The 25,843-nt window shown below is 38.2% G+C and overlaps 1 protein-coding gene across 2 annotated transcripts in view; it reads right to left on the reverse strand.

The window, feature by feature from the left end:
- ADAMTSL1 (ADAMTS like 1) overlaps positions 1-25,843 on the reverse strand; it is an 882,329-nt gene that overhangs the window by 185,293 nt on the left and 671,193 nt on the right. For both annotated transcript variants that reach the window (XM_028150731.2, XM_008145030.3), the window contains one exon: positions 23,332-23,416. In XM_028150731.2, the coding sequence (XP_028006532.2) occupies positions 23,332-23,416 (85 nt within the window). The remainder of the gene's footprint in view (positions 1-23,331; positions 23,417-25,843) is intronic.

Here is a 25,843-nt window from a genome sequence, read left to right on the forward strand (position 1 = left end):
ACAATAATCAAAGACATGTGGTATTGGCAGTAAAACAGACTCATAGACCAGTGGAACCAGAACTGAGAGCCTAGAAATAAACCTACACGTATGAGGGCAACTAATTTTCAACAAAGGAGCCAAAAACATATATAATGGAGAAAAGAAAGTCCCTTCAATAAATGCTGTTGGGAACACTGCAAAGCCACATGCGAAAGAATGAAATTAGACAGCTATCTGACACCATACACAAAATTACTCAAAATGGATTAAAGACTTGAATATAAGACCTGAAACAATAAAATACATAGGCAGTAAACTTATGGACCTTTGTTTCTGACAGGTTTTTGTGAACTTGATCTCAAAGGCAAGGGAAGTAAAATAAAGAATGAATAGGACTACATCAAACAAAAAAGTTTCTGTATAGCAAAAGAAACCAATAACAAAATGAAACAGCAACCAACTGAATGGGAGAAGATATTTACAAATGATACCTCCAATAAGGGCTAATATAAAAAAATTTATAACCAACTCATACAGCTCAGCAACAAAAAAACATATAATCTGATTAAGAAATGAGCAGAGGATTTGGGTAGAAACTTTTCCAAGGAAGACAGAAGATGGCCAACAAATATATGAAAAGATGCTTAGCATCACTTGTTATAAGGAAAATGCAAATCAAAACGACAATGAGATATCACCTCACACTTGATAGAATGGCTATTATCAATTAGACAAGAAGTAAGTGCTGGAGAGGATGTGGAGAAAAGGGAACCCATGCACACTGCTGGTGGGAATGTTAATTGGTAGTCACTATGGAAAACAGTATGGATATTCCCTACAAAAAATTAAGAATATAGGTACAATATGACCCATCAATCCCTCTTCTGGGTATCTACCTGAGAAATTTGGAAATATTAAAAAATATTATATATATATGTGTGTATGTATATATATGTGTGTGTGTGTGTGTGTATATATATATATATATATATATCTCCCTATGTTCATTGCAGCATTAGCCAAGACATGTAAACAACCTAATTATCCTTTGACGGATGACTGGATAAAGATGTGATATGTATATAATGCAATATTACTCAGCCATAAAAAAGAAACTACTGCTATTTGCCACAACATGGATGGGTATTGAGAGTATCATACCAAATGAAATAAGTCAGACAGAAAAGGACAAGAATTGTATGATTTCACTCATGTGAGAAATAAAACAAAAATCAGCAAACAAACAAGCAAAACAAACTCATGACACAGACAACAGTTGGTGGTTACTAGAGGGGAAGGGGAGTGTGTGTGGGGAGGACAAAGAGGATAAAGGGAGTCAAATATACAGTCATAGAAGGAGATTAGATTCCGGGTGGTGAGCACACAATGGAGTATACAGGTTGATATATTGTGGGATAATGCTTTACAACTGAAATGTTTTAGAAATGTATATGTTATTAACCAATGTTACCTCAATAGGTTTAATAAGAAAATAAAGAAAAAAATCACTTTAAAATTGACCTAAAAGATTACCAGATATCTTTTTTAAGTGGATCTTTCCTAGTTATTTTTTTTCAATCTTTCATTAACTCTGAGTTACTTTATCACTCTACAAATTGCAGAAGACTGATTTTCCCATAAAATGCAGATTAATTATGTCTAGTGAAACGCAATTGATTGTTGCTCTGTGGATAGACCCATTTTGTGTATATTTGTAAATTTATTTCTGTAATCTTATTTGCCTATATGCACATGGTTCTTTTAAATTTCCTTTGAATTGGTTATAACATTAATGAGGTAAAGAAAATCTTCAACAGATGTTTATTTTATATTTGCATGAGAATGATGTTTTTTTCCCTCTTTATAATAATTTATCATTTATCTAGTGGCCACTGAGGTATCTGGAAGATAGCATAATGGAAAAATAAAATATTATATAAGTAATTGCACCTCACATTGAACAGGAAGTCTTTTTATATAAATATGTTATTTGGGGACAAAAAATCACCATACTTTTTGGTAATGATGTTATTCCATATTGCCTTATCTTATTTTTAATTTGATCTTCCTTTCTTTATTGTTTTTCTTTAGTTTTGAAAAGTTGGTCTTCTTCTGATTCTGAGACATACTTGAGATATTAATGAGTAAAATCTTTAGGAAAAGGTGTAGTTACTTAAAATCAAGTTAGACATTTGGCCTCTGGAATGAAGAGCATTTGGAGATAGGAGAAAGAAAACTGCTGCTGTGTGGGAAAGAAACTTAGAAAAGGGCAAGGAAACATCTTCTCCCATCTGTCTCAGTTTTACAGGAGATCAAAAGACCTGAATAGCTAAAACATTTTAGTTATTTAGTGTCTCTCAATGAAATTAAAAGGGAAGATTTAAAAATCTCTCTAAAATAAGAAAACAAACAAAAACCTTTGGAATGCTACAAATGGAAGGCAACTCTTTAATTGAATCCCTTAAGGAATTTTAGAACTGCAAAACCCATCAGACCAAGCTGACCTTAAAATGATTAAAAATATGACAAAAGCATTAAAGTTTCCAGAGAACATTGATCCAAAATATGCCTCCACAACATCTAAATCATTCCAAATAAATGAGAATCTCACTTATTATGGAAGATCTTTAGTCAAAGATACTTGATTTGAATGCAGAATTATGAAAATATTTCCCAACTGCTGTTGTTAGCTTCCAACTCTCTGGAGCTGCAAACAATTCATGCTAATTAGATAACGCATTGAAGTCTCCAAGAAAAAAAATCTTCAAAGGTGTTTAGGACACCATGGCACCAGATATCTGATAATAGCACTTTTTTTCATAGGTTCCTCAAACCCTTAAGTATCATGATGGTTTGTGCGAGTCTTCAGCACTGTTGAGTGCCCTTGGTTATTAATCTAACCAAGAACAGAATGATCCTAGAAATTAGAATAGAAAAACAAATGACAATTTTGATGCAGCCACCAACATAACTATTTGATAAAAAAATTTAGTTGACTGCCCTGTATAATGCCACTAACCAGTAACAAATGAATGAATGAATGAATGAATAAATCCTACCTAATAAAACGGTAATATGTAAATTACCATCACTCCGCTACGCCCACGAATGGGCCAGCGGGAGGCGCAGGGGACGGGACTCGGGGTGGCCGGGGTAGCCGATTGGGCCAGCGGGAGGCTGAGCTCGCGTCACCAGCGGTGGCACGAGCTCAGCGTCTGCGCCATGGCTGTGCTGCAGAACAGAAGGGGCCTCTGGGGCAGCGAGCTCACATCCAGCTGCAGACCATCAAAAGCGGGGAGCTGGGTGCCTGTCTCCAGCACCTGGCCTTTCAGAAGCCTCTGCCGCCCTGGAGGCTTCCAAAAGGCCTGGTGCACCAGCAGACAGGCACCCAGCTCCCCCGCGATCGAAAGCGTGTGCAGAATGCTCAGTGCTAGAAGTAAGGGAGGAAAAGCAGTCTGCCTTAAAGGCCACATTTTCCTTTCAAAGAGATATTATCCTGGCAGGAAATGCTGCAGAGGAGCAGCATTCTCTCAAAGTTCTAAGGAGTCAGACTACTGGCTCTTTTAAGGGCCAGGACTTCATATTTGAGTCTCTGTTAAACTCACCTTGCAGTTCTGACCTAGCTTTCTCTGATATGGCTCCAGATAAGATATTAGAAGGAAACTTACTTAAGGAGGGACCCTGTTGGCCATCAGAAGGTTGTTATTTTTTACCAGTAAGAGAAAAGGTGGCAGAACAATAGCTAATAATCTGTTTCTAAGAGTAGTGGCCCCACATTGTCTGCTATCCCCAACAAATTTAGTCCTCCCCTACTGTGTTCCCAGTGGTAACCAACACCACTGACCTGACCTTTCTTCTTGAATTATTTCCCTCTCCTGATTTACATGACACCAAACTTGCTTGGTTTTCTTTTCTGGTCATTTCCTTACCAGTCTCCCTTTCTAGATCCTTCTCCCCTCCTCAAACTCTAAATATTTCAGTAATTTGGTACTGTCTTTTGATGCGTTCATCAATGATTCTTGGCTTCAAATACCATCAATGTGGGTGTAACATTTAAGAAAAAATCCTCACCTGAGGATATGTTTATAGATCAGAGAGAGAGAGAAACATCAGTCAGATGCCTGCCACATGGGACTTGATGGGGGATGAAACCCCCAAACTTGTGGTGTAGGGGACGATGCTCCAACCAACACAGCCACCCAGCCAGGGAAGGGTAACTTTCTAAGTACAGTCAGCCTTTAGTTTCCACTGGTTTTGCATCCATGGACTCAACCCAGGGTGGATAGAAAATATTTGGAAAAGAAAAAAAGCTAAGTTTACTGACATGTACTATGTAGTTAGGCCTACAATGGTTATGTCTGTACTAAACATGTGCAGACTTTTTTTCTTATCATTGTTCCCTAAATAATACAGTATAACAACTATTTACATAGTATTTATATTGTATTAGTATTATAAGTAACCTGGAGATTATTTACAGGATACAGAAGGATATCTGTAGCTTAGACGCAAATACTATGCCATTTTATATAAGGAACTTGAGCATTAACAGATTTTGGTATCTGTGGGGGCCCTAGAACCAATCCTCCATGGATACTGAGGGACAATTGTATTTAATCTCTAGTCTAGACCTTTTGTCTGAGCTTTATACCCAAACCTTCTTTTTTTGGTTAAGATTGGGCTAGGAAACTATTTTACTCTTGGAAAAGAGTAAACACTAATTTAATGTAATTCTCTATTTATCAAAAACTTACATAGGGCTTCTTATGTGCCAGGCACTATTTTAAGTGCTTTATAAATGAAAGTTGTTAAATCTTCACAAGCTGGTAAGAACTATTTTTATCTCCATTTCATCTATAGATGAGGAAAGTGGAGTATAAGTCAGTCACGCAACTAGTAAGTTTTCATGCCCTTAACCACTACATATGGTTCTCTCTCTTGCCTGACATTCTTAATTTGATATTTCAAAGGTATCTTCAACTTAAAATATCCAAAAGTGAACTCTTGATTTCCCACCTCAGTACTGTATTCCAGCACACGATTCTACTGGCCATCCAATTGCTCAAGTAAAAAAATTAGAAGTTATTCTTGAACCCTCATTTTCCCTGACTGCTCACTTCTAAATGATTCCTAAATTCTATCAATTCTCTCTCAAAAATCTATCAGAGGTTAATTTACTTTGCTCCATCTTCACTACCACCACATCGATTAAAAAAAAAAAAAAGAGCAACAATAACAGCCAATGTTTACTGATGTGTTTTAAGCACTTTCTATATATTATACCATTATTAGGAGTGGGTACTGTCAGAAACATTCTGAAATGGGCAAAAGAGATGATTGATTGTCCTTTACACTGGAAGGCTGGCATTGCCTGGCAGACTCTCAGACTTGTCTAAACCCATGGAAGTATAAGTCTTTGCCTTTGGCCAGTCTGTTTTGCAGCTCCATAGAGAAAGAAATTTCCTTGTAGAGGGATGGTGATGATACAAATGTTCCTTGTCAATAGTGATGGACATTTTTTTTCTGTTCATGCCAGTGGATATGATTTTGTTTGGTGGAAAATATAGACTTTTCTAAATACAATTCTTGTTTGAGCTAGTTTTAACATCTTACTGGTTCCCTCAATAATTCATGAGTTAAATAAAAATTACAATGTGTGTTTATTTTATATTTGAGTCGTAATTTTACCTTTTTGAAAATTACATTTTAACAGTATTACTTTCCTCCCAATTTCTAGGTGATAAAATTGAGATACAGAGATTTCCAGCAGAATCAAGGCTCCAACTGTGGGGACTCGGCGTCGGAGCTCCTCACCACCTCACCATCCCGGCTCTTAGGGTGCCACGTGAGCTGTGATCTTTGAAGCTCATATCTCTCTAGACTACCACAACAGCTGCCCATCTGTGTTCTTCCTGTTAGCCCTTGTCCATCCATTCTTCATGCTGAGCCAGGGGGATCTTAAAATGTGAAGCTTTTCATTGTTTCCCACTATAGCCAGAAAAAAAGCCAAACTCCTTCCCAAGGTGACATTATGCCACTCTCCATCTATGTCTCCCACTATTCTCACTCCAGTCACTAACCTCCAGCCACTCTAGTCTTCCTTCATGTCCTTAAATGTGTGTCATTCTTCCCTGACTCAAGATTTTGTCAGGTGTAGGTCCATCTCCTCCCTGCTCGCAGCTTGGGAATAATTCTCACTTGTCCTTCAGGTCTTAGCTGACAGGCTCCTTCTCAAAAAAGACTTCCCTGACCTTGACACCTCTTGAGGTCCCTGTCAGACTCGCTTAGAGCACCTTTTAATTTTCTCATAGCTGTAATCAGCCTTTGAGAATCACATATGAATCTTTCTGTAAGAACTGTCTCCCTCATTAGACCAACATTCTATGAAGGCAGAATTTCACATAATACACAATAAATACTTTAAAAAAATCCTCACCTGAGGGTATTTTTATTACTTATTTTTTAGAAAGAGGAAGGGTGGGTAGAAGAGAGAGAGAGTGAGAGATGAAAGAGAAACATTGATTGGTTGCCACCTGGTTTGGGGATCAAACCCACAAACTTTTGATGTACAGGATGACGCTCCAACCAACTGAGCCACCTGGCCAGAGCAATAAATGCTTTTTTTTGAAATGGATAAATAGGAGGGCAAGAGTTGGTGATATGAGTGGCTGGTATTGGGCTTCTTCTTGGGCTCAAAGACTGAAAGCATGCTTAGCTAAGGAGGCGATAGCCTGGAAACTCAAAGAAATTAAACCATGCCTCTCAGTTCCAGGTATTGGGATGAAAAAAACAAAAACTTTTTCCTGTTGTAGGAGTTTCTTTTGATGCCAGAATTAAGTGGCTGCAGTGGGCGCCATTCCTTTTATATTTCTTATAGCTGACGCAGGCAGAATGTGCCGGCCTCACTTCATCGTGATGGGGTGTTGGGTTATCGTGTAGCTTAGGGAAAGTTTAAATTCTGTGTCTATCACACTTAAATTTAATATTCGTAAAAATGATATTTTATAAAAGAAAATGATTTTTGGACAACTTTGAGCCAGAGGCTGTCTCCTGTAATTTATACGTGACTATTCTAACGTTGCCTTATCAGGCCAGCAGCAACCGGGCAGTGAAGGCTAGGGAGCGTTTGGAGTTGTTTCCAGGTTAGAGATGCCCGAGGAGAGCTATTTTTCTGTCTACTCCTTAAAACTCCACATGCACAGAGTTTTGGGAGAAAGTGAAGATAGATCACTAATAGTATGTAGCAGATGGAAATGGGGCCAAATTACTCTCTTCACAAATGAAGAATGAGAAGTTGACACTGCTTCAGTCTATCTTTCTCTCCCATTGCTTTTCTGATTTATGTAAATAAAACATGATTTAGAGTTTTTCTTGAGGCTAGTATGATTATTTAAAAAACCATAGCCCATGGACTAAAATGCCATTATAGCTTACAATAGTATTAGTACATTTGTAGCCTTCAGCTTAATACCAGAAAGTAATCTTTTTTAAATTAAAAATGTTTTCAATTATGGTTTACATTCACTAATAATTTATGTTAGCTTCAGATGTATAGCATAGTAGTTAAATAATCATATACTTTACTAAATGTTCCCCTGATATTTCCAGTACCTAACTTGCACCATATATAGTTATTACATACTAGAGGCCTGGTGCACGAATTTGTACACTGGTGGGTTCCCTTGGCCTGGCCAGTGATTGGGGCCAATTGGGGCCCTCTCGCCCAGTCCCGATCAGGCTGATGGGGGCTGGCCAGCTAGGGGGAGGGACTGTGGGAGGTTGGCTGTTAGAGAGCACAATGATGTTAATTCCTTCTATCCACCCAGCTGGCCAGGGGGAGAGACTGCGGGAAATTGGCTGGCTGTGGGAGGTTGGCTGTGGGAGCACATTGACCACTAGGTGGCAGCTCCTGCATTGAGCATCTTCCCCCTGGTGGTCAGTGTGCATCATAGCGACCAGTCATAATGGTTGATTAGGCTTTTATATATATAGATTACAATATTATTGACTATATTTTCTATGCTGTACTTTATACCCCATGACTATATTGTAACTATAATCTGTACTTCTCAATCTCTTCACCTTTTTCACCTAGTCTCCCAGCCTCCATTTCCTCTGGCAACCATCAATCTGTTCCCTGTGTCTATGAGTCTGTTTCTGTTTTGTTTATTTATATTGTTCTTTAGATTCCACATATAAGTGAAATCATATGGTATTTGTCTTTCTCTGACTTATTTTATTTAGCATAATACTCTCTAGATCCATCCATGCTATTGAAAATGGTAAAATTTCCTTCTTTTTTATGGCTGAGTAATATTCCATTGTATATATGTACCACTACTTTTTTTTTTTTTATCCACTTGTTTTGCTTCTACAGCTTGGCTATTGTAAATAATGCTGCAATGAGCATAGGGGTGCATTTATTCTTTCAAATTAGTGTTTTGGGTTTCTTTAGTTATATTCCAAGAAGGGAAATCGCTGGGTCATAAGGCAGTTCCATTTTTAAATTTTTGAGGAAACTCCATACTGTTTTCCACAGTGCTTGCACCAATCAGCATTCCCACCAACAGTTGCATGAGGGTTCCCTTTAATCCACATCCTTACCAGTACTTGTTTGTTGATTTATGGATGGTAGCCATTTGATAGGTGTGAGGTTATATCTCATTATGGTTTTAATTTGCATTTCTCTGATGATTAGTGACATTGAGCATCTTTTCAATGTCTATTGACCATTTGTATGTCCTCTTTAGAGAAGTGTCTATTCAGACCCTTTGCCCATTTTAAAAATTAGATTATTTTATGCTGTTGAGTTGTTTGAGTTCTTTACAAATTTTTAATATAACCCCTTTTGAGATCTATCATTGGTGAATATGTTTTCCCATTCAGTGAGACGTCTTTTCATTTTGTTGATTTCCTTTGCTATGTAAAAACTTTTTGGTTTGATGTAGTCCCATTTGTTCCTTTAAAAAAATTTTTTTTATTGATTTCAGAGAGGAAGGGAGGATAGAGAGATAGAAACATTAATGATTTATTGATCAGCTGCCTTCTGTATGCTCCACACTGGGGATCGAGCCCACAACTCGGGCAAGTGTCCTGAATGGGAATCAAACTGTGACTTCCTGGTTCATAGGTTGATGCTCAACCACTGAGCCATACCAGCTAGGCTCATTTGTTCTTTTCTTATTTTGTTTCCCTTGCCCAAAGAGATATATCAGAAAAAAATCTTGCTACAAGAAATGTCCGAAATTTTATTTCCCATGTTTTCTTCTAGGGTTTTAATGGTATTTAGTCTTACATTTAAGTATTTAATTTATTTTGCGTTTATTCTTGTATAAGTTGTAAGAAGGTGGTCTAATTTTTTTTTCTCTTTTTGCATGTATCTGTTCAATTTTCTCAACACCATTGGGAATAGACTGTTTTAACCCATTGTATGTTCTTACCTCCAAAGTCAAATATTAATTGATTATTTGGGTGTGGGTTTATGTCTGGGCTCTCTAGTCTGTTTCATTGACTATATGTCAGTTTTTATGCCAGTACCATGCTATTCTGATTACTATGGGCTTGTAGTATAGTTTGATATCAGGCAGCATGATCCCTCCAACTTTGTTCTTCTTTCTCAAGATTGCTATGGCTATTTTAAGGTTTTTCTTTGTGGATTATTTGATCTTGTTCTGTGAAATATGCTATTGGTATTTTGATAGGAATTGTGTTGTAAATGTAGATTGCTTTGGGTAGTATGAAATTATAATGATGTTAATTCCTTCTATCCACGAGCATGGAATATGCTTCCATTTATTTGTATCTTTTTAAAATTCTTTCTTCAGTGTCTTAGAATTTTCTGAGTACAGGTTTTTAACCTCTTTGTTAAATTTATTCCTAAGGTATTTTTTATGCAATTGATTGTGTTTTAGTTTTCCTATCTGTTAGTTCATTATTGGCATATAAAAATGCAACCAAATTCTGGATATTTATCTTATATTCTGCTACTTTATTGAATTCATTGTCCAGTTCTAATCGTTTTTGGTGGAAACTTTAAGGTTCTCTATTTGCAGTATTATGTCATCTGCAAATAATGGCTGTTTTACTTCTTCATTTCTTATCTGGATGCCTTTTATTTCTCCTTCTTGTGTGATTGCCGTGGTGGACTTCCAGTACATGTTTCTGATCTTAAGGGAAATGCTTTTAGTTTGTTCTCATTGAGTTTGTTAGTTGTGGATTGTCATATAAAACCATTATTATGTTGAGATATGTTCTCTCTATTCCCACTTTGCTGAGAGTTTTTATCATAAAAAGGTGATAGATTTTGTCAAAAGCTTTTTCTGCATCTATTGATAGGATCATATAATTTTTATCCTTCAGTATGTTTATGTGGTGTACCATGTTAATTGATTGTGGATACTGCACCAAACTTGGATCCCAGGAATAAATCCTACTTGATCATTGTGTATAATTTTTTTCATGTATTGCTGGATTTGGTTTGCTAACTTTTTGTTGAGGATTTTTGCATCTATGTTCATCAGGGATACTGGTCTATAATTTTCTTTCTTTGTCGTGTCTTTATATGATTTTGTAATTGAATAATGCTGGCCTCATAAAATAAGGTTGAGAGTGTTCTCTCCTGTTGAATTTTTTGGAATAGCTTGAGAAGGATAAGTGTTAGTTCTTCTTTGAATATTTGATAAAATTCACCCATAAGGCTATCCTGTCCAGGATGTTTGTTGGGAGTCTGTTGATTACTGCTTCAATTTCATTAGTAGTAATTGGTCTGTTCAGATTTTCTGTTTCTTCTTAATTCAGTTTTGAGAGATTGTGTGTTTCTAGGAATTTAACTTATTTCTTCCAGATTGTCCAATTTGTTGGCACATAGTTGTTCATAATATTTTGTTATAATCCTTTGTGTTTCTGTAGTGTCAGTTGTTACTTATCCTCTTTCATTTTTGATATTATTTGTTTTGGTCCTCTCTCTATTCTTATTTTTGATGGGTCTGGTTAAAGATTTGTCAATCTTGTTTATCTTTTCTAAGAACCAGTTCTTGGTTTCATTTATCTTTTTATTTTTTTAAGACTCTATTTTGTTTATTTCTGCTCTGATACTTATTATTTCCTTTCTTCTCCTCACTTTGGGCTTTGTTTTTATTTTCCTAGTTCCTTTAAGTATAAGGTTAGATTGTTTATTTGAGAAATTTTATTTGTTTGTTTCTTGAGGTAGACCTGTAATGCTAAGAATTTCCCTCTTAGGACGGCTTTCACTGTGCCCCAAGATTTTGTGTTGTTGTGTACTCATTTTTATTTGTTTCAAGTTATCTTTTGATTTCTTACTTGATCTTATTGTGAACCCATTCATTGTTTAGTAACATGTTATTTTGCCTTCTTGTGTTTGTGTGTTCTTCAGGGTTTTGTTTTCCCCCCTCATGATTGATTTTTAGTTTCATACCATTAGGGTCAGAGAAGATGTTGGACATGATTTCAATCTTCTTAAATGTATTGAGACTTGTTTTGTGTTTTAACATGAGGTCTAGTCTAGAAAAGTTCCATATGCACTTGAAAAGAATGTATATTCTTCTGCTTTGGGGTGAAATGCTCTGAAAATATTAATTAAATCCATTTGATCTAGTTGGTAATTTAAGGTCACTGTTTCTTTGTTGATTTTCTGTCTGGAAGACCTATTCATTGATGTCAGTGGCGTGTTAAAATCCCCACTAAGACTGTATTACTGTTAATCTCTCCCTTTATGTCCATCAATATTTGCTTTATATATTTATGTCATCCTTTGTTGAGTGCATAAATGCTTACAAGGGTTATATTCTCTTGTCAGATTTATCTCATTATCATTCGGTAGTGTCTTTCTTTGTCTCTTATTATAGCTTTTGTTTTAAAGTCTATCTTTTCTGACATAAGTATTGTTATCCTAGCTTTTATTCATTTCCATTTGCATAAAATATCTTTTTCCATCCCTTTACTTTTCTTCTCTGTGTGTGTCTTTCTTTCAATGAATCTTGCTTTGTTCTCCATTCAGCTACCCTATGTTTTCTAAGCCATTCATTTAAAGTTATTATTGACTAGAGGCCTGGTGCACGAAAATCATGCACAGATAGGGTCTCTAGGCCAGGTCAGTGATCAGGGCCGATCTGTGGGGCAACTGGTGGGGTGATTGGGGGGTCCCCTGCTGGCACCCGCCTTGGCTGGCCTGGGGCCTGCAGACAGCTTCTGCATTGAGCGTCTGCCCCCTGGTGGTCAGTGTGCATCATAGTGACTGGTCATTCCACCCATCGTTCCACCATTTGGTTGATTTGCACATTAGGCTTTTATTATATAGGATAGGTGGATATTTATTGCCTTTTTCTTCTTTATAACTGTACTCCTCTTTTTTTTTTTCTTCATAAGGAAGACCCATTAACATTTCTTGTAATACTAGTTTGGTGGTAATGAATTCCTTTAGCTTTTTATTGTCTGGGAAGCTCTTTTTTTCTTCTTCAATTTCAGTGATAGCCTTGCTGGGTAGTCTTGGTTGTAGGTCCTTGCTTTTCATCACTCTGAATATTTTGTGCAAATCCTTTCTGGCCTGAAATGCATCTATTGAGAAATCAGCTGACAGTCTTATAAGAGCTCCCTTGTAGGTACCTAACTGTCTTTCTCTTCCTGCTTTTAAGATTTTCTCTTAGTCTTTAACCTTTGCCATTTTTTAAAAAATATATATTTTATTGATTTTTTCACAGAGAGGAAGGGAGAGGGATAGAGAGGTAGAAACATCGATGAGAGAGAAACATCGACCAGCTGCCTCCTGCACACCCCCTACCGGGGATGTGCCTGCAACCAATGTACATGCCCTTGACCGGAATCGAACCCGGGACCTTTCAGTCCACAGACTGACGCTCTATCCACTGAGCCAAACCAGTTTCGGCAACCTTTGCCATTTTAATTATGATATATCTTGGTGTGAGCCTTTTTGGATTCATCTTGTTTGGGACTTTTTGCACTTCTTGGACTTGTGTGTCATTTTCCTTCACCATATTAGGAAAGTTTTCAGTCATTATTTCTTTAAATAAAAGTTCTCAATCTCTTGCTTTTTCTATTCTCATGGTACACGTATGATTTCAGATATTGTTATGCTTCATGTTATCCCAAAGATCTCTTAAACTATCCTCATCTTTAGTCTTTTTTCTTTTTGCTGTTCTGACTGGGTATTTTCTGCTACCTTGTCTTCTTTAATCCTTTGCTTCATCTAGCCTACTGTTTATTCCTTCTAGTATATTTTTCATTTCAGATTTTTTATTCTTTATTTATTACTGGTTATTTTTTATAGTTTCTATGTCTTTTTTTCATGCTGTTGAAATTCTCACTAAGTTCCTTCAGTATACTTATAATCTTTTTTTTTTTTTTTTTGAAATCTGTGTGGTTGATTACTTGCCTCCATTTCATTTAGCTTTTTTTTTATATTTTTTTTAGAATTCTCCTTGTTCATTTATTCTTTTTCTTCTTATTTTCGCTGCCTCTTTTTGTTTGTTTCTCTGTATGAGACAGAGCTGCTATCTCTCAACCGTGGTAGAGTGACCTCATTCAGAGCTGTTATGTGGGACCCAATTGTGCAGTCTCTTTGATCACCTGATCTGGGTGCTCCAGGAATGTCCGTTGTTTGGGTTATGTAAGCCCTCCTGTTGTAATTTAGTCTTAATTTTTTATTTAAATTTATTGGCATAAGATTGGTTAATAAAATTATATAGGTTTCAAGTGTACATTTCTGTAATACAACATCTGTATATTTCTTTGTTTGCCCACCACCCAAAGTCAAATCTTTTGTCACCATATATTTGACTCCTTTTATCCTTTACTATCCCCTCCCAACCCTCTTCCCTCTGGTTACCACCATACTGTTTGCCTGTGTCTACGAGTTTTTATTTTTACTTATTTTTTCCATTTGTTGCTTTCATTTTTTTATTCTACATTTGTAAAATCATATGGTAATTAACTTTTTCTGTTTGATTTATTTCACTTAGCATCCATGTTTTCACCCATAGCAGTATTGTTATAATTGAGTCTTGATTGCTATTGGTCCATTTGTGCATGGGGTCGACCTTCAGGCTGGCTGACTGTGAGTATTAACCATTACCATAGTGTATGAGCTATTGTCCAAGTGCTGACCACATGAAGCAGAATTTGCCTCAGCAGGATCTGAGGCCTGCCAAGATCTCCCTTTGGAAGTGCAGCTTGTGAAGGTTATTGGATCCTTCTCTGATGTTGTTTGAAGATCATCACTGAATGTATTGATTCTGGGGCCTCTTGGGAGGGTCCCTGGTGCATACTGCTGTCAGATGCTGCCTGTGATTGGCCCTGGGCAACCTGTTTAGAGCTACAAAGTGATCCACAGGTTGTGGCTGCCTCTGCTGGGACTGGGTGTGTGTGGGAAGGACCAAGTTGTGTACCAAGGCCAGCTTCCACCAGCACTGATTCAGGGGGCAGAACAGCAGAAAGCCCAAGGCACCCTGAGATCTGCCTCTGCCTGCTGGCCGCCTCTTAGGCTCCATCACTGAAAGAGCCTCTGGTGGTATTAGAGTTCCATGAGAGGTTCTCAGTGGGTCACCAGGTAGAGGCAAGTGGTGTTCACCAGACTGATACAGATTCAAACTCACTGCCAGTGCTTGGTCTGTTGCCACTCAGCAAAAGTTCCAGGGTATACCACGTCCAGCTGCCATTTGCCCGGTGCTTACAGACTTTTGTGGTGGGGTGCGGTCTCAGAGTCATCAGGTTGAGGCCAGAAGAGTTTATCAGGTATAAGCAGACCAATATTTAGCCATGTGAAGGGTGTACAAGGGAAAAATGGCCCTCTCCTAGAGCCACAAACTGGCTCTTGGATTCTGCCTAGACCTCCTGGAGGGCCCAAGCTCAGCTGGATGGGACTGCCAGAGTCTGTAAGGTGGGGCTAGATGATCTCCCATGAAGGGGAGGAGCCAGTCAGGGTCACAGGAAAGTGGGGGAGATGGCCCCTGCTACAGAGACATACAATTCAGTCACTAACACTTCCTGAGACTGCTAGAATTTCTACACCCTGGCCCAGGCAGCTAACTCCTCAGCAAGGTGTGAGCTCCTCAGGGTTGGGTGACAGGGGGTCTGCTGGGTAGGTGTATTGTGTTCCCCCAGGCTGATGCTGTAAGGAAGGGAATGCTCTACCCAAGACAGATGGCATCTGCCGTGTGAGACAGGCACTCAGCATAGGGATCCTGGTGACTGTACCTTCAGCTCTCTCCCTAGAGTCACAAACTCATCTCTCCTCACATGACTAGTCTGCTCTACCCTCCCTCTACCAGAGCCCAGGGTGAGTGGCTGCAAACAAAATTCTGTGCACTGGCTCTTTAAGAGGTCACCTGTATCTCCAGCAGAGTTCTGCCTCTCCCTGGCAGACAGAAACCCCTCTGCTTTTCACAGCCAGGTGTTACAGGGGCACCTCTTCCTGGCTCTGGTGCTCTGGGCTGAGGTGCCCAGTGTGGGACTGAGACCCCATGCTCCTCAGGAGGAACCTTTGCAGTTGAGATATCCTTGTGGATTCTCTACCGCCGCACCTGGGTGCAGGGCCAGCCCTTTTCACGTCTCGACCCTTCCTATCAGTCTCGATGTGGCTTCTGCTATAATCCTTGGTTATAAGACTTCTCTTCAGCGAGGCTTCAGTTGGTTATTCAGGTTGATTGCTCTATATTTTAGTTGTAATTCCAGTTTTGTTCTGGGAGGAGGTGAGTGTAACTTCCAATTACTCCACCACCATCTTCTGAACCCACAATGTAGTTTTTAGGTGCATATCATTTCCCCTGACTTTGATAAAAATCTAAAATATTATACACTCTGAATACTTTTCACGAACCATTTCTTCTTCTCATGTAGTGAAATTAGTGTATTTTGCAATTTCGTAAAGGTTTCTTTCCCTTAATTCAACAATTTTGGCAAAGCTTTGCAATGAAAAGTTCAGTTCATTAAAAATGACCTTAATGGACGTAACATATATTGGTGGTGACAGGGTCCGTACTTTATTTTGGCACACAAGGATCCCATTCATTTGTCTTTGTCACTCTCTAGGGCTCAGCCGAGCAATAGTTCAGATTTAGCTTTCTGAAAGTAGCTACAGAATGAGCAATAAGTGGAGACAGTAGGCGAGGTGACACATGTAGAACTTCTTGGTTTGCATTAAAGGCTTTTCCAGTGACTACGTAAAAATGGCTCTGTCTGTTCTCTTGAATTTGTGATTGATTTTTCTGTCTTGGTGCATGCTGGGAGCAATCTTCAGAGATCAACTGCATTTAACTCAGAGTTGAGAGGATGCTTTTCCACTTAAGCATTTTCTAAACTTTTATTATTAATGTTTGCAGTTCCCTATAGATCCCTTTTTATTCAAATAAAGGCAACTAACCTTTGTCCTTTAGAATAAATTGTGAGCTAAATCCAAAGTGTGATGCTTAAAAAGTAAGTCCTCAAAGAACCTCAGAAGTATAGCAGAGAGGCAGATGGTGTTAGCTGGGAAACCACTAGCTTAATGTGGAGTTAAATTATATCTTCTTGCTCTCATATACCATTAGATACGACATGTATGAAGCTATTTGTAAATGGTGACTATTGTACATTTTTACTCCCTTAAAAGTTCTCTAGGAAGATGAATGATGCTGAAAAGCTTCAATCATAACCATGGTTAACATATATAGAGAGCTTCCTCCAAACCAGGTACTTTACATATATTGAGTTAATTTTCACAATATTATTATGCTCATTTCACAGCTGAGGAAATTGCAGCCTACAGGGTTAAGCGACTTGCTCAGGGTCCCCTGTTGTTAGTGGGGGATTCAAGATTAACACCCAGGCAGTCTGTCATTGGAGCCCACACTTATTTTTCCAAGCAAATTAATAATTTATTTAGGAAGAAAATTATTATATATATATAAATGCTTTAGCTATATTGTATATACTCTTTTAAATTTTTTTATTAAATTTCTTGAGGTGATATTGGTTAATAAAATTATATTCATTGCAAGTGCACAATTTGATGACACATCATTTGAATATTGCCATGTATGGTGGTGGCAGGAGTGAGTTTGGGTGGTAAGACCCATGCTTCTCACCACTGCACTCACTGCTGCTCTGCATGGAAGTATGATCAATAATTAAATTGCTTTTTTACTTTGATCCCGGTAAGGCTGTATTCTTGTTTGAGCACACAAATACACAGACTCATCCCTCACCAACTCATGGAGTTGGCAGTTTGGTGTATCTGGAAAAAAAATTCACATTTTAGGAAAGTCTCTGTTATCAACATAAAGGTAGGATTCACTGTGGTATATATACTTATACAAAATATCTGGACATTTACATATAAAAAGATCCAATAATCTTTCCTCAAGTTCCAATTTTGGAATCAAAGTCAGAGTCAAATAAATTCTATCATAATCTGCCAAACATCAGTTCTCATAAACATCCCCTCTCCAAGCCCTTTCAGAGTATACTACATTTTTCTCTCATTTATTTCTCATATGCGTGAATTACCATGTCCTAGCTTAACTATTCTGATATTTTAGCTCAGAAGGACATACCGTAATGAAGAATATAATTTGGAAATTCAATAAATAACTCGCCACCATTCTTTTTTGAATCTATAACACTATCACACTGTGCATACCCAAACATCAAATGGCATTTCTTTAAAAACAACTAGCTCATTTGTTCAATCTGTAGATAACTGGCCAATAATCAACACTTTGACCACAACCCTATTATTCCGTGGTAAGAATGCACTCCTGGTTACTTGAGGACAAGGACTATTGGGCTTATTTTGATAGGATCTGCACCTGGCACAAATAATGGCAGAGAGCCTGTGACTTATGAGCAAACTAGAGGCCCAGTGCACGGATTCTTGCACTGGTGGAGTCCCTTGGCCTGGCCTGCGGGAATCAGGCCAAAACCGGCTCTCCAACATCTCCCCAGGGTTCCCGAATTGTGAGAGGACAGTTCTCGGATGATGCACCCCAGAATTGGGCTCCCTCCTCTCTGGTTCTGGGTGTGTCACCCGAGAACCACAGCTGCCAAGTCACCACAGCTCAGCAGTTCCTGTGTTGAGTGTCTGCCCCCGCTGGTCAGTGTGTGTCATAGCTACCAGTTGGCCAGTTGAATAGTCAGCCTGTCACTTAGGCTTTTATATATATAGCTAGAGCTTCTTTTATTAGGAGGTGTGAACAATTAGCAGGTCCAGTGACTCTCCTGAGTCATCTAAAACACATAATCAGCCAGAAAACTTACATTAAGCTTTCTACTGCTGCAGAGGATATACTGGATGAGAATGATTGGGTAGATGGGGAGGAGGCCAGTAAGGAAGGAAGGAATTGGAAGTGAGAGGTCATGACTACTGCAGGTGTAAGGGCTGCTTCTGTCTGGCCAGGGTGAGGCTTTAGCTCTGCCACATGCCAGTCCTCAAAATAAAATGCTTTTGTGTGCTTTTTTAATCTTGTAATTCTAATGCGCAATCCTGTTCTGCGCAAACCTCCTTTATGTTGGTTTAATGACCTGCAAATAGTGTTTAAATTTCTCGATCTTAGGTGAGATGACTCTTGATTCCCAAGAAATATATATAAAATATTCCTTTTATTTTCTGTGGCCTGAGATCCACAAAGAGAATGTAATTCAGGAACCTTGTGAGGATATAAAAAACAAAACTATCTGGATCTATTATGGATGTTTGATTTGATTCCCTAAATATTCTTTGAGGGAAAAACACATGTCACATAATTAACATTTCTAGGCACACTTTTTTTTCTCTTAAAATATGAATTCACATTCTCAACTACCAAGTTAAACCATCCACATTCTCAGACAACTCACTGGATACAAATACAGATTAATGGTAACATATGCTTAAATATTATACATCTAAATGCTATTTCCAACAAGGTAAACAAGGCATTTCAGAACTACAGGATCACCATGGCGACTCTATCAGCTTTTCTTTCTGGACTTAATTCCTTGTGGGTTCTGTTCACACAGAAGCATGGCAGGAATTTCCCTTTGCTTCTTACTGAATCAGCCCTATCGCTAAGCTGATGCCATCTGGCATCCAGATATTACTGCTGCCTTCTGCCTGCTCGCTTGCCTCCTTCCCCTTCCTTTTTGAAATGGCTCACACTAAGGTTATTTATGGCAATATGTTTAAGGCCTGCATACTGTGCTGAATGTTTCCTAAACCTGTAGTAAAGATGCTAACTGCAAATTGAGCAAGATAACTCAAGATTTCTTAATTTCAAGATTTCTTAAGTGCAAGCTAAAGGCACACAGGACCACTCAATCCTACCTTCAAGAGGATGGCACCGTTACAGCCTTCCACGTGTGCCAGGGTTTGCTGGAGGGATGGCTGGATAAATGGCTGTGCTGATCATGTAGTGCCCCAAGGAATCACCTTTGCTTGTTCTGAGCCATCCAAGCAGAACTCCCAGCATCTGAAATACTAGTAAATCTGGGAGGAACCTCGCTACCTAGGTGCCCACTTAGTCAGTCCTCCCTGCCTCTCCCTGGGATGCCTTCGCTGGGAGAGCAGAAAGCCTGGAGAGCGAAAGCCAAGGATCTGGAGTATCCAGGCCATGCCTTTTCCTTACACCTGCCTCCTTAACAGATGACACTGTCTAGGGCATTGGTGGCCTTAGTGGCCTGAGGAGTTAAGGAAATGAATAATTTCTTTTAGTTAGATTAAGCTTTTTAAAAAGGCCAGTTTATTAACTACCTGTACAGCAATAGTAGACAAACTGTGTCTTTTCATGTTCTAGAGGTCACCATAGTATCATTTTTGCTCAAGAAATTAAGCTCTCATGCTGGCCAGCATTGCTCAGTGATTAGAGCATCAACCTGCACCCTGCACACCAGAGAGTCACAGATTTGATTGCTGGTCAAACGCACATACCTGTATTGCAGGTTCAATCCCTGACCTGGATGCTTACAGGAGGCAACCTATCAATGTGTCTCTCTCACATTCTGTTTCTCTCTCTCTCTCTCTTACAGGAGGCAACCTATCAATGTCTCTCTCTCACATTCTGTTTCTCTCTCTCTCTCTCTCTCTCTCTCTCTCTCTCTTTTTCTCTCTCTTCCCTGACCCCCTCTCTTCTATTCTCTCTAGAAATCAATGGAAAAAATATCCTCACTTCTTGGGTGAGGATTAAAAAAAAGAGATTAAGCTGTCAAAGTATTCATAACATTCACTTGGCTTGAGGGGGTTGTGAAATTTACACTTACATCTCAACAAAGACTGAAAGTAAGGGGGAAAAAAGGTCGGAACTCAAGTCGATAATTTCTTTAGCTCCTCCCTGATTCATACATATAACTATTCTACCACATTTTAGTTCTGATCCCTCACCAAAATAAAAGTAAAATTTTGAGGGTTAAAAAAAATCCCTAGAAAGCAACTCCCACATATTTGTCAGAGGAGGCCATCAGCTGGGCTCAATCTGGTATTTTACACGACGCGCTCTAAACCTAACAATATTCTCATCAGCTGGAGGCAAATTCAGAAAGAGTTCAAATCATAGCAGAGGAGAAATCAATTAATCATACTCCATCTCCCTCTTTCTAGTGCTAGAATGGCACCCTCTTCTCTTCAGAAAAATGCAACGCTCTCAGAATCTGCTTAGTTGTAGAAATCTATCTCTAACTACAATTCTTTCTGTGTGAATCAGGTAGCAGGGATTTCTATGGATTCCTAGCGGACATCCTCGGAAGCAAGGATGTCTTATTCATAAGATCGTCTATGCTTGACCGACTTTATTGGCTCACATCTCACATTGCTTAGGGTTGGTTGGGGGTTGGACCTTGTTCACACTGTCCTGTTCAGTGGAGAGAATCAAAACTACCTTGCTTCAACATGCTTGCTGATGTTTGTCAGGCAAACCTGATAAAAACATGTGCCTGAAGCAAGAGAAACCATGGCCACCAGTGAAAAATCAGTTTAGAGGGTCTGACTCCCACAAGTGGGTTAGGAAATCAATTCTTATGTCAAGGCAATGCATTCATTACTACACTCCTACCTTGGGACCATATAAATCAAGTGCAGCATAAATAAACCAGCTTGTTGCCCAGGAAAAAGCAATCAATGTCTAAAAGAATTTCTGAATGAGGCTGCAGCTTGATAACATGGATCTCAATATATTAAGTACGTTGCCACAACGTGAACCAATCTCAGTACTTAGTTCAGCCTTCCCATGAGACTGACATCTGTATTTGTATCTTCTGTATAGCGTCAGTTTAGTGAAACAGCACTAGCGACACAAACCTCAGTTCTAGAAAATTTTAATTATTCCTTGGCAGGTCATATCTTACAGTGGTTGCTTTCCAACATATTTTTGGCCAGAGTGCTAACCAATTTTTTTTTTTTTCATTTGGGGGTTACCAAAAATATCTAATATTCAATAATTGTATCTTCATGTGCTAAAGACTTTCCCTACATTATTTAATGAGACAGGCTAGTGATACTGGTTTTATTTTAAATAAGGGGAAATAAATGATATTTGCTGTTTTACTACAGAATTGTCTAGGTTAACTGGAGCCAGTGTGAGAGATAATAGTTCTGGGCCACTGTTCCCACGTCTCTGTCGCAGAAGTGACAGCCACAGCTTCTGAACATTACCGTTTAATTTAAGCAATGCGATTCTCGTCGGTGTGGGGAGGGAAGGCTTGCTGACAGTCTGTCATTTTTTCATTATACTATGGAGAGTAATTATAGGTTGCTACATACATTTAGAAACTAGTCATGTGGTTAAAAAAGAGAGAGAAAGAATTAAGCCCATGCAAAATTATGTTTTTTAAATTCAAAATCAATAAAAAATATAATGTGACACGTTGGACCTTTCCTAGGGTTCGGGGCACTGAACATGTAAAGTGTATTAAAGTGTGGAAACCATATACCTTTCACTACATTATCCTAAAGCTGTCATTTATTTCATTTTGGTATAAAAGTAATTGTTCTGAGCATAACAGTATACATTTCCTGTACCTGGCACCAGCACTCCAATTACAATCGACTTCAGTTCAGATTAATCATGCCAAGATGGCAATTCCATTACACCGAGAATAAAATTTAATAATCTAATATATGGCTGGAGTTCCAGTGGCTAAAAGTATATGTTTAACTACTTTAGGAATTTTATTAAGATTAAAATTAAACGTAATGCATCTTAAACAGACCTTTAGTGGAAAATACTCATTACAAAATATGGTTGACCATAGGTAATGCTTCTTACAGCCTTCATTTGAGAAGCATCTAATAATGAGAAGGATGTTTAATTATTGATGCAAGACATCTGGATTTAATTTTAACTTTGTTGTACTATTTAACATTGGTCATAATGCAATATTCCATGTAGGGTTATGCTAAATGACAAAATAGAGTGCATGGGAGAGCAGATATTATTTAGGTAAAATAATACATACCTGGTTTTCAACATTTAACGTAAGAGTATATTTAAGGAGTAACTGGCTCCAATTACATGGTGTCTTAGCTAGGATCTTAGTGGATTAAAGACTTAATACTCGCCTAAAATGAACTGCTTTCTCCCTCTTCAGCAGAAAGAAGGCCTGTCAAGCCAGGTATTGGCAGGAGAGAAAGGAAAATAAAAATGTGGCACTGCGACCTTTAGCCACTGCCTTTTCTCCCAAGCTCTGCAATGGTTAGGCATTCTTTCTTAAAGGCTTTTCTCAGAGAAGTAGAAAAAGGTGCTGTGGTCACTTTATAGTACAGAAACAATCTTATTGTCCCATGAAGTACGAAATGTGTTACCCAGTGGACGAACCGTTCTTTTCTGTGAAAAATTTTTGCCTAGTGGTCTTACAAATGTCATGGCCTTGATAAAACTGAGCAGGAATGAGACTGTGATCAAGTGAGTCAAAGACCTGGAATCCATCTGATAGCAGGAAAGAGAAAGGAAACGCTCATAAACTTCCTGTGCCCTCAGAGAGATTTCACTTACCCTTTTATTTTTTGTGAGTGGCTATATTGCAAAGCTGAGCGATAAGGAGTGTGAAAGCTGCCCAGGCTTCCACCTCAAATCTATGTCATCGTCAACTGGGCCTTGTCACTTTTGGCCTCTTGGGAAAGAGGAAGTCAGGTTTTGGAGAATAGCGTAGGCACTACCCTTTCGTTTTCTTACTTCAAAATGCAAAGTAGAGCTTCTGAGAAGCACTTTGAAACTGATGGCTCTCCAAGCAGACAGCCCCAGAGCCTCATTTCACGCTTGGTGAGAGGGCTGCATTTAGTCCAGAACCTATGAAAGCCACAGCCAGCCAGACACGGCCTTCTTTACCCACATTGGCCTCAAGAGCAAAACAACTTGTGGTTTTCAAACTTACGAGGGCTCTTCTGACACAGCAGCTCCTTCTTCTAGCTCTTGAGCTTGTTTGTACCACGGCGCCCTGGCCTCTACCGGAACTTTCTCTGAGAATGAAATGTATGAACATAAAAGAGAAGAGGTTAGAACCAATTTGGGATTTCAGGGAAATGCCTCTCCCCGTCCCCCCACTAGCTCTTGAGTTTGCACTACCCACAAGCTCTGCTGATAACTGCAAATAATGTTTTTAGGTAAATTTCTGCCTCTGATGATGATTATACCAAGAAAAAAAGAATGAGATTTTAACAGGTTTAATTTTAACACGTGTATGTTTCCCCCCTATTATGTTGAAGAGCAAAAAAAAAAAAAATTTTTTTTTTAAATTATGAAAGTTGTAACTCTAGGAGCACTAGCTCAATATATCATCCAAGTATCTTTTCACTATTTTCTGTTGAAAAGATAGAGCAATATTTACCTTTTAAAACAAAACAAAGTACAAAAAATTATACTGTGTTACTTTCATAAATTCTAATTTGCTTTTCTTTTGCCTTTGTCTGGGTGTGATCTATGCCATATTGTCAAAACCAAACAGAACTGCCACTCTGATATTTACAAACCATTGCTTTAGATATCCGATTCATTCACTATACACCCCCAGGCTCACTGACAATTGGAATATGAGCAACTGAAGGATAATAACCCATAATTTTGACTTGTTTCACCTATTTCTGTAGCTTTGGCCAAACAATTCAGAACAAGCTTCCTAACTACTTCCTGGGGAGAAATTGTGGAGAAAAAGAAAGAGGAAGATTAAAACTGCTCCTACAGAAGTAACTGCCAAGATTTCCATTCTGACATATTTTATTAGGGTCATTTATAGGCATATTTGCTTTATAGTATAAGCCAGTGAAGCTCTATCACCATTTTATAACATATAATTGCAAAGATGAAAGAAATGTCTATATAGGCATACACCATAGAATTATATAGCATTTTAATGATGCTTAAGTAGAGCCAGATTCACTACTTAGTTGTGAAAATCCAGATTTTATTTTTGATACTTAACCACAAACTGCTTTTCTTTTTCTGAAGTGGTTTGGTAAAGACAGAACTAATGACTAATTGACTATTTTAAGTTAGGGCATCACTTCTTGTCCTCTGTGTGCAGCAATTGTTTATGGTCAGAAAACAAAGCGAGTGAGAAATATAAAACTGCCAAAGCCCAAAAGATTGGCTAACATCTTAGACTCAGCAATACGGTACCTATATACAGTAAAACCTCGATATAACAGACTAATTCGGGCAAGGGGGTGTCCGTTAAAGCGGAAAGCCCATTATATAATAAAGTAGATTTTTCTGAATGTGTCTGTTAAAAAATTGGCCAATTAATTTACCTGTTTTTAGTTATGTAGATACATTTGTGTAATAAAAATTCAGTATGTGTGAAAAGTTTAATTTCACAGAAAAGTTTTCTATATGTATTACAATAATTTTAAACTTATTCTGAATAGGTCTAGTAAATGTGTGCATTCACCAGTCACTGTGAGTTAACAAATGCACACGGCTGGGGCGTGACTTAGCACACGTGGGCACATGGTCTGGCACCAATTAAAACTGCTGCAAAAGTCATGCCACATGGCAACAGAACCAACTACCCTGCGTGATGCGGTGTGATCACATGCTAATTATTTGCCAAACACTGTTTACGAGCGGTGACCCTTGGATTCACATATGTAGACTATAGTTGTAGATATGTAATATTTATTTACATTTGGTGAAATTACTACAGTGTTTTTTCCCCCAACATATGACCTATTAGCTAAAATTTGTTAAAAATAACAGTGAATAACAACAACAAAAAATAACCTGTTAACTTAAATATAAGCAAATATTGATTAAAAACATTTTAAAATTAACAGGTTGTTAATTTCACATACGACATACAGACTGTTATTTTGTCTGCTAAATGGCGGTCTGCAAAATTGAGGGTTTAACCATCCTTTAACAACTAGTCCAATCTTCCAGCTAATTGACTCGATGATGCCATCTCTGACAGCACGAGCCATCCCTGTCTTTCAATAACGAAGCATTCAGCTTGGCACTAATAGTGAGCTTGTTATACTTGACTGTCTATTTGAACTGAATCCTGTCAGATGTACCAGTGGCCACTTCCTCCCACATATGAGGATGCTAATGATAGTCAAGATAACATTTATAAAACACTTACTACATGCTAGGCAGTGAGCTAAGCACCCTGTTTGCATTATATCTCATTTAATCTCCATATGATCTCTGAGGGGGTTACTGTTATTATTCCCATTTTACAGATGAAACTAAGGCTTACAGAGAGAGGTGATAAATTAAAATTAATCAGGATTTCCAGGATGCTTTTGTTTTTTGGTTTTCTTTTATATCATTAATTTAGATTTCACAATGCTATTCATTCCTACCAAGGGCAAACTGTAGTCTGTAGTATAATAAAGAGCTTTATAGTGGCTGATTTTTGGAGAAATTTAATGGCTTAAGAAAACAAA

This window comes from Eptesicus fuscus, chromosome 15, assembly GCF_027574615.1.
Source record: "Eptesicus fuscus isolate TK198812 chromosome 15, DD_ASM_mEF_20220401, whole genome shotgun sequence".
NCBI lineage: Eukaryota > Metazoa > Chordata > Mammalia > Chiroptera > Vespertilionidae > Eptesicus > Eptesicus fuscus.